The 14,576-nt window shown below is 47.5% G+C and overlaps 1 protein-coding gene across 8 annotated transcripts in view; it reads right to left on the bottom strand.

The window, feature by feature from the left end:
- KDM2B (lysine demethylase 2B) overlaps positions 1 to 14,576 on the bottom strand; it is a 113,729-nt gene that overhangs the window by 7,339 nt on the left and 91,814 nt on the right. For 6 of the 8 annotated variants that reach the window (XM_032127985.1, XM_032127982.1, XM_032127987.1 and 3 more), the window contains 4 exons: positions 9,377 to 9,601; positions 5,971 to 6,114; positions 1,319 to 1,405; positions 421 to 690 (listed from right to left, as the gene is read on the bottom strand). In XM_032127985.1, the coding sequence (XP_031983876.1) occupies positions 421 to 690; positions 1,319 to 1,405; positions 5,971 to 6,114; positions 9,377 to 9,601 (726 nt within the window). The remainder of the gene's footprint in view (positions 1 to 420; positions 691 to 1,318; positions 1,406 to 5,970; positions 6,115 to 9,376; positions 9,602 to 14,576) is intronic. The other 2 variants (XM_032127983.1, XM_032127990.1) reach the window with 1 other exon arrangement.

Genomic DNA, 14,576 nt, shown 5'->3' with positions numbered 1-14,576 from the left:
CCACCCCAAGGTGTCCTTTCCAAAGGCTCCCATGGGTTCCCAGGCTGGCACAGCCCCAAACCAGCTGCCAGGCGCCACCACGTGGAGAGACATGAAAAGGTTTCCATGAAAAATTGATTTTCACCTTGTTCCTACTGTGAGCACCTTGTAAAGACTTTTCAGTTAAAGTGGGTTTTCCAGTACCTTGAATAAAACAACAGCCATAGCCCAGTGTTTCTGGCCTCTGAACATCAACTCGAGTATGGCTGTTCAAGCCACTGTCCTGTCAGACCAGCAGCTTTTACCAGAAAGGTAAAACACTGCAGGTTCCTCTGGGAACAATCTGGGATTTGGGATGAGCTCTAAGCCAGGAGAGCAGAGACACCAGCCCCAGCCAGCCCAGGCTCTGCGCAGACCCGTGAGAAGGGGGTTGTGCCTTACCCGCTTTCTCATCGTGGGTTCCTGGGATTTCTCGAATTTCCGTTTCCTCCACAGATGCACTTCGTCAGACTTTCTCCTCAGGATTGACTCAACTGGAGCCTTTTTGGAATGTTCCTCTGATTTCCGCCTGGGAGTCTCCTCACAGTCCCCTTTCCGTTTGGCAGCATCTGGCACTTCCTTGTTGTCTCTGTTAATTTTCTGCTCCTTCAGCAACGAGCCCGGGAGATTTGACGCATATTTAAATCCTGGTCCGCGCTTTTGCTTGTACGCCAGAGAGACACAAAACACAAACCAACTTTATACCTTATGCATCTCCCAGCTCTTTACATTGCCACCAGCACTCCAATGCTGGTGGGTTGATTACTTTTCAACACACAAAATTATTAGTAAGGAGTTAAAAGTTTTAATTTTCCTGAAGTTATTTTTCTAACTACACACTTGCAAGTGTCTGTCTCAGTCTGCAAAGAAATAATGTTTCGCTAATTCCAACAGACACTCCAGGTTTTGCATAATTGCTTGTGAATTTTTAATTTAAGGAATTTTCATTGTGAAAATTAACGTGCAGCAGTGCACAGAACTAACCTAAATATTCCCCAGGTGCTGGGTGAAGTGCTGGTACAGGAATACAAAAATTACTGAAGAACAGAAAGCTGTGAGTTTGTCTCCTTCAACACACAGAATCATCATGGAATGAACCACATAACCCAGGAATGGTTTGGGTTGGTAGGGACCCTGAAGATCACCTTATTTCAATCCCCCACCATGAGTAATTAAGAACAAAACCTGAATTAAGCACAAAACCAAAAGCTGGTATTGGGCTGAAGTCTATCTACAAGCCAGAGGGAATGCTTAAGATTTTGTATCTCATTCCAGCACCACTTATTCCCATTAAACTCACTTTTCCAGTTTTCCCTGCATGGTTGCACTTTGGACACTCCCAGCAGTTCGGCAGCTCATCGTTAACCACACCATCCGATTCCTTCACCTGTGGAAGAGACACAGCAATTCACAACTGTGCTGCACAAGCCTGCAGGAAGGTGATGGTCATTCCAAGGCATTCTGTACAGCTCCTTGTTTTCTGGAACGGATTGCAGCCCTCCCAGGGGAGCAGAGGCACCGTCCTGCTGGTGCTGAGCAAGCCCCGGGTGCTGCACAGCCACCCCTCAACGCTGCAGGCAGGGGGAAGGAACGGTGGCCAAACGCATCTGACAAAGGGCTCAGCTCTGGGCTTTCCACGAAGGTCAGTGACAATCCCAATTCACACTCTGCTCTTAGAACAACAACAAAAACCACCCCATCAGCCCAAAGCAACCTCCCAAACCCAGGGCTGCGACTGCACCATCTCCAAACACCCCCCTACACCTTGGCTTTGCAAAGCCCAGTCCCGTGTCCCCCAGAGAGGCACGGCCTGATCCTTCAAGCAGGCAGGGTTCTCCCATCCATGTTCTCACATACATTAATCCCATGGGCATTTCTAGCAGCACAGCACCCTGCACTGTAATCAAGTGTTCCTTAAAATACTTTTCTTTCAGGATCAGAACTAGCAGTCCCAGCCTGCAGCCCTTCAGCCCAAGTGCCAGTGGGGATGGTGGCTGCCAAGGCAGCTCGGAACAGGCACTTTTGTTCACAGGACTGGACACACGGAGACATTTCCAGGGTTTCTCACACCCCCAGATCCCCAGTGAGTGTAAGGGAGAGAAGGGCTGACGACTTCACTACCTCCAACACTGACATTTTGCTTTCTGAAAGAAACTCAAGCTCACAGTGTTTATTACACTCCAGCAAAAGCACAATCCTGCCCTACACAGCTGGAATGCTCCTCCTTGTTTCTGGATTTGCACACAGGAGCCTGAAGTGCTTTCCAAACAGGAGACAGGCATTTCAGACAAGACATTTCTGCAAATGGAAAGGAGAGCTAAGATACACCCTCCACACAAACACACACTCACTGATGGCACACTCCCACTTAACGGTTTTGTTACATATTCAGAAAAAACAAAACTTGGGATGGAGGGGGAAAGAAAAAAAATATTTATTTATTTATTACTACTGCAGACAACAAAAACATGCTGCTGTCCAGACCAACAGCTGGGCACTGGCAGCAGCAGTGTGGCTGCAGGAGACAGGAACAAGCATGGGCAGGGATCTACAGATTTTTCATGTTTCTGAAAACATTTCCTCCTCTCCTCCCAGCGCAGGGAAAAGGCACTGGCTGTGCAGGAGCAAGCCCTTGGATTTAGGAACTGCTTCCTCAAGTCCCTGAGCCAGACAGCAGCCATTCTAGTTTCACCATCCAGTGAGAGTGATGACATGTCAGTCTCTCAGGAAGTCTCCTGGAGTTAATAAATGAGTAAATGAAGTGGGCAGAATTTAAATACTGGTTTTATCACAACTGTGTGCCTTTGAACCTTCTTTCCCATGGTAGGTGTAAGATACTCCAGGAGCTGTTGTATACATCTCTGCCTCAGGGGAACAATTCCTGGCCGAAGCCCAAGTTGGGAACAAGTTATTTCCCGCACTGAATATAGAACAAGTGCTGCTGAAGGGAAAGCATTACAGCTCTGTCCCTTCTGTGAAGTTTAAGGAACTGAACAGATGTGAGGAACTGTAAGCAAACTAATTAGACACACACAAACCTGCCACTGAATCTGTCCCAAGCCTTTCAGGCTGGGTGGGAGCCAGTTCCAAGTGTTTGCTGCAAACAGCAGGTGGGTGTCTGAGGCACAGCGTGAGGCGTCACAGAAACCTACCTGCAGCACGAGGTCAGCAATTCAGTCTGAGCACGAGACCTCGCTGCTGAGGACTCGGCTTGGTAGGGATATGGAAACCCTGGGATGCTGATCTGGCATTCCTGAGGGAGAGCCATGAATTCTGGCAGTGCCCAGACTGAAACAAGCAGTGAGACACACCTGGGCTGAAGCTGCACTGGGAAAGGCCTTTGTATCCCTGCTGCTCTGACAAGGCAGCTAAATATTCACAGCATTATCACTACATTCAGCTGAAATGGAAAAGAACAGGCTCCTAGTGGAGAAAGGAACCCCTTCTCCCAAAAGAAACAGCATCAGATGCTACACTCAGACATGCTAGCCAGCAGTACCAGCAACTTGAGATGAAGCAAGAAAAATTCACCACTCTTGGTTCAACTCAAACACTCTGTAACAATGAAAGGCAGTGTTCATCCCAAGATCTCATGAGCTCCCTCTGGAAGCAGTGCTGCGCTTGCAAAACTCTCACCAAGATCATTTTCATAAGAAACCCGTTCAGCAAAACAAGCATTTGTGTTGGTGTGGTATTTTCAAGGAAAGGAGGGTGTCAGGAAGCTCCTGTGACACTTCTGAGCACGTGGAACATCCTGGCTGTCCCCAGCACAGCTCCAACACCAGCACTGTGGGTGCTCTGGTACCCAGGGCTCCCCAGCAAGGGGCCCCCACAGAAGCCCCTCAAGGCTCAGTTAGCCAGGGCACAGATACACCTGAGCCACCCTTAATTTAACTCCTCAGAGAGGTCCTCTGACACTGCTGTTTCAAGGAGAAAACCCCCTAGAACATGTACAGCCTAATCAGGGAGCTGGAAGAAGATGGTGTCCAAACCACCACCAACCTCCCCTGGAGAACAAATCACCCTCTGCATGTGCCAAACTACTCCACAATCTCTGGGAGATGCATTTGGAGGGAATTCACTCCACATGGGAATAAGCCAGGAAAGGACATCTGCCCTTCACTGATCCAGTTTATTCCAGTCTCCCCCAACAGTACATTTGCCAGACATTTAGCTGGAGATGACCAGCAGTTCACATGGTGCTATTTCCCAAGTGGGACAGGAAGGGACTTTCCCTCGTGGGCAGCGGAAGCAGCTGCCCTGGGGCTGGGGCTGCATCAAAGGCTATTTATGGGCTCCATCCTCAGGGCTCAAGTGCTACAACAACATGTAAATGTGGCAAGAGATTTGTGTCTTGCAGGAAATCATGGAACCTGGGAATAAAGAGCAAGGAAGGATCCAAGGAAGAGGCTCCATTTTCCTTCTGCTGTTCCCCTGAGTAGTCTCATCTCACCTTCCAAGATGATTCTGAAATCCTACCAGTGCTTTTTTGCCTCAGGAAATAAACACCACCAGTTACCCACCATTTCAGTTCAGCAGAAGCACTGAGAAATCAAAATACAAGGCACACAGTAAATATTCCAGTGCTTAATTGTCAGGAACACCCAAAGCAATGCTGCTCCTAGTTACCAAAAGAGCACTCAGAACACCACGCACGTGTAAGAGAGCAAACAGCACTTCCCTGACTTCACAGATCTGACCCATATCCTGTGCAACTAGTCCCAAATGTAGTATGGGGAGAGGAAACCATACCTGAGCTGCCACTAGACAATAACTGTCCTCTGAACTCAGCCCTGAGGTGCCATGGACACTGCAAAGGCAGAGATGGGGGAGAACAGGGCACTTCCAGCAAGGGTTGGAATAGCAAAGCAGCCAGAATTAAGGTACCTCTTAAAACGAGCAGCTCCTTCCTCTGCTTCATCAGCCCCCAAAGTTTTGTTTTAAGCAGAGCCAAACAAGCAAAGCTCCCTTTCAGAGCCCATCTGTGGCAGGAACTGAGCACCAGCTCCATGAATCAGGGAAAGGCTCTGCTCTAATAAATGACAGCACAGAGCTTGGTGCAGCACCACGTACAGCTCAGGAGAGATGGAAGGCCAGGAGAGCTGCACCCCGGGCCTGCATTAGGAATACACATACCTCTCCTCCCAGGCATCCCAGAAGGGCCCAAACGCTGCTTTCTGGGGCATGGTGTGTCAGAATGCATTTGCTTTGGCACATCACTTTAACCATAAACAAATCAGCAACAGGAAATGGCTGATCAGCTGAAAGAAACCAGCTCTGGAGAAAGGCAGCTTCTAAATGCTAATGTGCAAAGATATGCCCAAAATGACACTTTTGTTACCAGCAAAGAATACAGCTGCTCACAGGACTCAAGTCAGCCAAGGGTGAGCACTCCTGCAGCCTGACACTCGCTCAGGCTGCTCTCCAGAGCTGCACTCCTCCTGCTCCAGCATTTGCTCCTGACATCTTTAGAGCCAGCTGCCACCCTAAGGCACATCTGTGCCTGGACCTACATGAGCAGCCAATCGCTCACCTGTACTTCGTGGCACTCAGCAAGAAGCTGCTGACATGGATTTGGGAATATCTCATGCTGAAGTACAGGCAGATTGCTCCGCCTTCCCCATCCCAACTGAAACACCTCACTTCCTTAAACAGGGGGCAAAAAGAAAGAAACAAATCCATAAGGTCTTTGCATGCACACACGCTCAGGGGATGTCCAAAGCCAGGTCTCTGCTCCCAGGGAATGCTTTTTACACCAAGGACCCTGCCTGCTGGTCAGGGCTGTGCGTGCCACAGATCTCACCCTGCTCCTCACACCAGCTCTCTGCTCACTTACTGATCTGTCCAAAAATGAAAACCTGAAAGCCTCCCAATTTCTGTGCACGACTTTTACATTAAGGTGATAACTAATTCAGCTTTTGTTTCCAACGTGTATCACATCCTTGTACTCACCTTAAGGCATCCTGGGTGTATGATTTCATTACAAATGGAGCATTCCATTAGCATGAGATTAAACTTGCTCTCCTCCTCTTCCACAGTGTCCTCTTTCCCAGCTTCTCCGCACACCAGACACACAGCAGTATGAGGCAGCACCGGCTGTTTAAGCATCAGAAAGAACTGATCAAGACATGGCAGACATAGAAATACAAGAGCTCAATGTGCATTTACAGTATCCTCATTCCAAAGAGGAGATAAACAGGGATTAATTGTGCAAACTGACATGAAGGCAAAAAAAAAACCTGTTAACAAATTTGGGCTGGGTACCAAACCAAGCTCCACAGGACACACTTTACCAAAGTGTCCTCCCTGTAGCAAAACAGATTCAGGCAGCATTCCTGGGATGGATGAAAATGCAATTGTGGTGGGCTCCTTGAATCTGTGAGCTGACAGAGACATTGGCATGCAAGTCACTTCACCAGTGTACAATGGGAGGGGATAGAAGCAACCTAGAACATCACTATTCACATCCACTAGGCTTCACAATCCGAGTCGCAATTTGGCAGCTCCCCTATTTTACAGGCAGGGCAGACAGATGTTATGGGACCTGATCCAGGTCTCACAGCAAGCCCACAACAGAACCAAGAACAGACCTTCTCCTGACTGGCAGTCCATTATCCAGGGCCCTACTCCCAACCTGAGCACTGCAAAAAGCTCTGCTCACTTAGAAAGAGGATTCTCTCCTGCATGTGTCACAAGTGAGATCACACAGATTTTTTTCTGTCTTTCGCTGAGGCAGAAAGGGAACTGCAGTATCTCACATACCTGTCACCCATGTCAAAGCACTGAATGCCACTCTAATTAAAAAGCCACCTTTTTGCTAATGATTAACAAAATTCCGGTTTGCAGCAATAAGGTATAAACCTCACTACAAAAAAGAAAAGGAATATCCTAAGCTGGCCACAAAGGGAAGTGCAATCGATTAGGCTGCAAGCCCTTAACTATTACACAGCCAGAGGCAGAGATGTGGCTTTTCACAGCAAGGATCTCTTGTGGATGGGGTGAATAATCCCTAAGTGGATACCTGCACTGCAACCCAAACTTCAGCAGCAACGGTGCATCCTTCAGCAAGATTCAGGCAGGAGGAAGCCCAGCTGCAGTGAGCCATTAGAGCACAGAGCATTTTGCAAACAGCAGTACAATTTTTCTTGCTGGAAGCAAGGGTGCCCAGGCAACCTCCTCTGTGCCACAACTGGCTCTGTCCCACTGAGGGGCTGGAAAAGCAGCTGCGCTGTCACAACGTGTCCTCCAAGCCCCACGCTCCCCTCAGACCTGTTCCATGCAACAGTGTCCCAGGCACTCCTGCTTTCCTTCCTGATGGAAGCGCAGAGGAGGTTCCTGCTCTCTGAACAGCAGTACCATCGGCTCTCTGAAGGTTTCTGAGCTTAATGAAAGTCTGTGTCTAGTTAATACTGTCCATGTTATTAACCAGGGCAAGCACAATCCCAGAACTGTAGGAATCATTACTTCCAGACAGCTTCGGCATTTTGCAGGGTTTTTTTGGCTGGAAGCTGGTGGATAGGTAGCACAATATTATTACTACTGAATTGTTACAGAACAAGAGCAAAGCCAACAGGATTGCTTACAGAAATGTAAAGCACCTTGAAAGTTACAACACTTCAACTCCTTAATTTTCTGTGCCTTTGCTGCTCTAAGAGTTTGTAATAATTCTCCTGATACTTGCACCAACACAAAAAGTGCAGAAAAGTCACTGTCAGTGCATATGAAGGCGGGACAAGTAATCAGAGTCCCCTGGCTACCTCTGTTCTAACTGGAAGTAAAACTCTAGGCAACAAGAAGAAAAATACATCTTCATTGGAAGAAAGAGGATGACTACACTCAGCTAGAAGAGAATCCAGATCATCTCCAAAAGGCTCAGTCTTTTGGTTAACTTGTGTTATCAAGAGTGAAACAGCTTAGTATGAAAGTTTCCTTCATCAGTAAGGATGAGAAAGCACACTGCAGCCTTAATTTAGTCCTTCCACTAAAAAGGCAGCATGATTTCACTATTTCTTGCCCCTGGAGAATAATAAATTCTTCATCCATGCTGTTCAATTCGTGCCACACTCCAGGAAATCAAGTGTTCAAAGAAAAGACACTTGAGCTGCAAAAGCACTCTGCAGAAAGGTGGATATTCCATGTACTTTACTGAAAGATCCGGCAGCGCTGAACCCAATCCTCTATGTCAGGAACAGTGCAGAGCTTGGAACAGGACATGGAGTGAGCTACCAGGAGCAACTACAGAAAATCTTAAGTGCTTATCAGTTTTTTTATCAGCGTCAGGTGAAGTCATTTAATGCCTCCACTTCAGCCGTCTCCCAAGAATTAAAAGAAAACCCCCCCAAATACTAAGTGAAGGGTACTGTAATGAGAGAAATCAGTATAGATAGGGTGATATTTCAGTTATGAATAAACAACATTCCTTTCCTTAAAAAAACAACAACAAAGGCAAACCAAACCCATAACAACAGCATAAACAAGACCTTCCAAAGAATTAAGATAAAAGCTAAAGCTGATTTTTAGCCTTGAACAGAGTCACTGCAGACACAAGACCTGGGAAGAAGCTCCACAAGTCAGCACGGCAGCAACGGATTCAAAAGCTGCTTGAACAACTTAATAGAAGATTAATCTGTCAATATTTGTTAAATAGAAAGCTATCGCTTGTGACTTGAGAAGCTCCTAAGTAATGTATCACAGGAGCCCAGGAAACCAACTGCCTGCTTGCCCTGTTCCAATGCTCTTTCCCTGACAGCCATTTCCAGTCCCTGAGGAAGACAAGACTCTGGATTGATGGCGCTCTGTCTCATTCAGATCAGACCCTCTGTTCTATGCCTAAGTAACAGCAAACAAATTGAAATTCAGATCTCAAGGAGCCTGGGGCTGGGGTCACCAACACCAAAATCTTGGAGGCTGCCAGTCAAGGACTTCGCACATCTTAATTTATGTGGGTAAGACGGCAAAGATGATTGCAGGGCAGCTTTTCTCAGGAAATTCCAACATTCAAACCAAACACACCTCTTCGCCCTTTAAATCAGAGCTTCCCGCTCTTTCCCCTTTTCCCCCAAATCCCAGAGTTTGAGGGTGATTTGAGTGCTGATTTTGATGTACTGACAATCTCCACTTCTATACTGCTGAGAAGGGAAGCTGGGCTGCTAAGTTTTAGTGGCATTCTGGTTTAAGATTTGGGGAGGACGAGAAGTACTGAGAAAGAAGGGATCTGAGCTGAGAGGGCAGAGATTACACACTTTTGTCCGATTAGAGACTACTCAGAGCAGGGTTCCCAATCCCACACCTGCTCACCCAGGAGACACAGCGAGAGGAAAGGGCTCTGCAGACGAGCTGCAGGCCCAGGCACACTTACAGCGATGCACTGCCTCATGATGCAGGACTGCTTCATCCTGCCGGGCCCCCCGAACTTCTTCATGTCCTTGCAGAAGTGGCACTCGCCGCACTCTGTCCGCAGACACGCCTCGCACTTGCGGCATCGCGTCCTCCGCCGCCGGGCGCCCGCCGTGCTCCGGTTGGCCGCGAGCTTCACCGCAGAGGCAGCACCCAGCTTCCCCTTGGGCCGCCCGACTGCCCTGTTCTGGAAGAGACACACACACACACACAGGGTCAGCTGCATACCCCACCTCCCTGCTGAGCTGTGCGGAAAACTGAGCGGTGTTATTGGAATTATGCACATACGAGTAACACTCAGCAGATACGTATGATCACTCGTAGACATAAAGGAGTTCCATCGCCTTTCCAAGAAAGGATGTGCTGTAAAAAGGCACAGAAGCCAGGACATAAATGAGAGATCCCAAAATCAGAGAAAGCCCATTTTAACAGGAGGGCAGGGAGAAGCACAGCTCAACGCAGGACCAAGTCCCAAGTGAGGCTTGGGTCAAGAGATGATCTGTGCCAGTGCTGAGCTCTGGGCTAGAGACCTCTTCGTTCTGTGCTCAGATTAAGCGAGAAGGACTTCCTCTGCTGAATCCAAGGAGCAGCAAAAGTAATTTGGTGGTTAGGTACAGCAGAGAAGCACTCAGCAACAGCTCAAGCCCCCAGTAATCTCCCTAAGAAACCAGGAGAGTATGAACTACTGCCAAGTGGTAAAGTAGGAAATAAAACACAAATGCTACAAAACCCTTCCGATGTAGCTCCCCTCCTATCCAATACTATCAAGTGCTCAAAAATAGAACACCAACTGATGATGTGCAAAGGCTAAAAAGGGCATCCCAGGTCTAGATTTCAATGACCTTTAAGACAGAAACTAAAGGAGCATGAAAAGATTTGAAATGATTAGGTTAACTGCAACATATTCACTCTGGACATCCAAATTCCATGTTCTCATCAGAAATTCCCTGTTATACACAAGAACTTACAGCTCAAGCCAAACATCACTAAATACCATGTAATTGTATGGGGCTAATTATGCAAGAATTGGCTTGGCTCATACTGACCCCTGACAGCTTTCTCCATAAAGATGATAATAACAGGACTGCAAAGCTCATCTGGTTTAGCATTTATACAACTCTTCCATTTTCTGCACATCTTAGCATATGACCAACAGACCACCCAGTTTCACTTTCTGTTCCTGTTGAATTCTGGGCAATAATCAAGACGGGGGCAGTTTGGCTGTAGGGAGCCATGCAGAAATTCCACCAGTTTTTAAAAGAAAAGATGTGGAAACATTCCACTTGGTCGTACAAAAGCTTCCCTGAGTGTCCTGCTGTACAACCCTGAAGAGAAGCCACACTGCAGTGTATTTGATCTTCCTCCCAGCTGACTTAGCAAAGCTCCAGTGACTTTCTCTAAGCTGCAGAGAAGTGCTGATATTTTAACAGCCTCCATCCCCGGAATCTCAGTGCTGGGAGAGCAAAGAAGTAAGGAGCTAGACCCCTTAAACTTTCTCTCCTACAGACTATCATTACTAAGGTGGGAGAAAACACTACTTAGTCCATGAGGTTGTGCAGATTTCTGCTAGTCTTTAATTCCACTCCTCCAGAACAGATTTTGTTCCGTGTGCAGGATGAATCTCACCGTGGTGCGTGAACACGGACGAGCACAGCTTCCTTCCCATCAGCAACCGCAGCAGCCGCCTGGATTTCAGATCAATGTCAGACACTCTAAAGAATAAATATTTACCTTCTAGACCAACTTTCCAGCCTCTCAAGGATAAAGTCGGCTCTGGCAGGACTGGCTTAGAGGCAACCTAGATAAGAGATAATTTTCTTCCTCAGCATGAATCACTCCTCCATTCTATTAGAGTCTCCTTCAGCTAGGAAGGGAGGCGAGACACGAATGAAGGGCTGGATATCAGCGGGAACAAGTTAAACCAAAACATGCACAACAACCTTGGCAGCTCCCCTTGGACAATAGCACATGGAAGATTCTGTGTGAGCACCTGACTCTTTCCTACTGGGATGCAACATGATAAAGTTTGAGGCAAACAACAGCTATGACACCATCAGAATGCTGTTTTTAAATGCTTTCAAGGAAAAATCGAACTCTGTACTTTTCCAGCTGAAAGACAACTCCTGCTCCTGCCACAGTAATACGAGCCAAGTCCTAATTCTGAGGACAACAGTTTAAATGCCAGGACACTGCAAAGACACAAGTGATAAAAAGGCATCACTTGAACACAGAATTTGAGAATCCTAAAAAACCCCACAAAAGCAGGAAGGTGAAAAGTACAAGAACAAGCCTGAAGTCAGACCACACCACACAACTCAGATTTCCTTCCAGACACCACCAGCACACAGCAGAGGTGCAGACCTCCATCTCACTGTATGGAACATTTCTTGCCTACCCAAAGCTCTTCACTGCTCGTTAGCAAATTGTTCGAGCTGGGTTTGTACTAATTTACCAACCAACCAATCCTCAATCCAAGCCACGTTTTCACTCCAGGATGTCGCAGCCAGCAAGGCTGGAGAGGCCTTGCAGGAATTCCCACTCGTATCTAATTTCAAGGGGCTCCAAAAGTGGTCGCTTAAAAACCTCCACAGAAGAAAATCTGGCCTATGGGTTCCTCCCAGAAAGGGGCTGGGATTCAAGGGGGTAGAAGGAGCCTCCAACATGGCTTGGGGTTTATTTAGCATGTGGCAGACAGCCAGATAAATTCCAGGTCGATGTTAGTGAGGAGATGCTGCAGGATTTCCAGCTCAAACTGCAGTTTTACAACGTACCAGCCCTGGTAATGAGACTGGGTAAAATCTCCTCCACAGCTCCTGTCCCCATCTCTGTACTGCAATTTGCCACCTTCCCAGCACAACTCCATGGATTTGTCTTGCAAATAATGAGCACATGATAGGGGATGGCAGCACTCCTTATCCTGGGCTTACCATGGTGGCCAGCAAACAGCAGCTCCGCGGCCTGAGGCTCAGGGCTGGGTGTCATACCAAGCCCTACACCAGGTTCTAGGCCAACACAATCTCACTCCTGTGTAGGGGACCCCACCATCTGCTTTCCCAAGGAGATGCAACCCTCAAGCACAGTCTGGGCCTGCTGACTCTGTAGCCCCCCACAGCCATCTCTGAGAACTGCCAAGGAAACAAAGATTGTACCAAACTTGAAGACTTTTTTTTCCCCCTTAAACCTTACAACAGAAGCCAGGGAGCTGAGACAGATCCTGCCTGAAATACCACCACCAGCCACCCGCTACGTCCTCCAACATTTCCACAAAAACTGTGCTCATAACTTCTATGGCCACAGCAAGTCTTCAAAAGAGAGGCAGGGGGATGCTGAAGTGGCGAAAGCCCCTCTGCCAAGCTCTCAACAAAGGCAGTGCAAGCAGCTGCTGAAACATATTAGGATTAATATCTTAAACCCCTGTCTCTATTACACTGAAACCTAGAAAGCTGGTGGACTTGCACTGCCTTCTAGACATGTGAATAGGACATCCTGCTGGTTTTTTTTTCTTTTGTGGGATTTTTTTTTGGTGCTCTCCAAATCGCTGCTATGACACACAAAGGTAACTTGCTCCTATTTCTGAAGCAGACACAGCACCTGGGCACTGGGGGTACACTTGGGCCATCACATGTAATATCCTATGCACTACAAAACCATTTACTAGTCGCGAAGCTGGGCTCACCCTCCCACACCACAGTGCTTAAACATGCCCACTCCTCCAACAGGAAGGGGGACAAACTTGCAAAGTGATTTTCTGAAGTGTTGGCCTCCTACAGACCCCACCAAATTCAACATGCTCCCTTAGGACAGCAATTAGGGCACCAGGTGGGCTGGTCACCAGCAATTAAGAGTCTCCCAACAAGGCTGTGCCGATCTGGGAATAAGCCCAGGTACAACACTCACAATTCTAAACCAACCCTAGGAAATGAGCTACCTGGAAGCCTCTGCTCAGAACATGAGTTTATCCTGGTTATGGACAAACATTTGGCGGCTGGGAAGTTTCCACTGCCACCTTACAGGTACTTCAGCACACTTTCACACGTTCCAGCCCTGCTCAGCTGTCACTGAAAAACCACCAACCAGGGTCAGAAGGACCAGAGGCACTAAGGAAGGGCCTCTGCCCTGAGCACAATCCTTACTGCAACAGCAACAAAACCCTGATGTTTATAGCAATGAATTTCTAGCCTTCGAAATTACAAAGAATAAGTCACAAGACCTCAGGCAAACAAAAAAATACTATGAACATCAAGCTTTGGAGAAAACACTTCAAGAGCTATCAGCCATTGAATGCATCATTAAATAGGTGTTGATGTTCCCCAGCTGCTGTCCCAACACCAACTGGGATCTGCCGGAGATGTCACCAGGCAACTTCACAAACTCCTCCACCCTGCAGAGGAAGATCAGCTGACCCTGTGACCGAGTCCAGAAGGAAGGAGGTCCCAGTTCTCAAAGCAAGGCTGACTAAGTCTGCAGCCTAGAAACAAGCTCTTCTGCAAGTGGCCTTTACCTGGGCATGGCTCTTATTCCACCACTCAGCTTCAGTGACCTGCTTAAACTGCTGCCAGCAGCACCAAACCATTATTTCAGACTCAACATCTCCAAAAAAAACCCGGAGACAAGTGGGGCTGTTCTGAAGAGCTTCTCAGGTGGGCAGCTCAGCGAGACCCTGAAGCACTTCAACCACATACAGTCTGAACAGCTCATGTAGTATCCACTGTGTAAATCTGCCCTAGACAAGATCTTTTACGTGTGGAGTGTTCATTGCTTCAAGGTGCTGTGCCACACAAATATATCCCCTGCATTTGAAAGACATGGGTGATTTCCTTCTGTAACACATGGACAAATTCTGATTATTCTCATTTACTGTAGTTTGACCAGCCCCCAAAGATGAGGACCCAGGACTTGCTGGGTGCCAGTCCTGAGCTTAGAGCTTTATGTGGCGCTGCATCCCAATGAAATTGTTTTAACAGAATTAGGATAGCCAAATCTAATTACCACGTGTTTCTTTGTAAGAGCTGATAAATAAACACTAAGGGAAAATAATTTTTTACAAAAGCCACATGCATTAACCCACAACTCACAACTGCTGTCACCTAAAACACCACCCTAAATGGGCTGGGTCACAGGCAACACTGGGCTCTGCAGACACCCACGGGATGGCACAGCAA

The sequence above is a fragment of the Corvus moneduloides genome, chromosome 18 (genome assembly GCF_009650955.1).
Source record: "Corvus moneduloides isolate bCorMon1 chromosome 18, bCorMon1.pri, whole genome shotgun sequence".
NCBI classification, from domain to species: domain Eukaryota; kingdom Metazoa; phylum Chordata; class Aves; order Passeriformes; family Corvidae; genus Corvus; species Corvus moneduloides.
The sequence above is the reverse complement of the archived record's forward strand: the minus strand, read 5'-3'. Positions and strand labels throughout refer to the sequence as shown.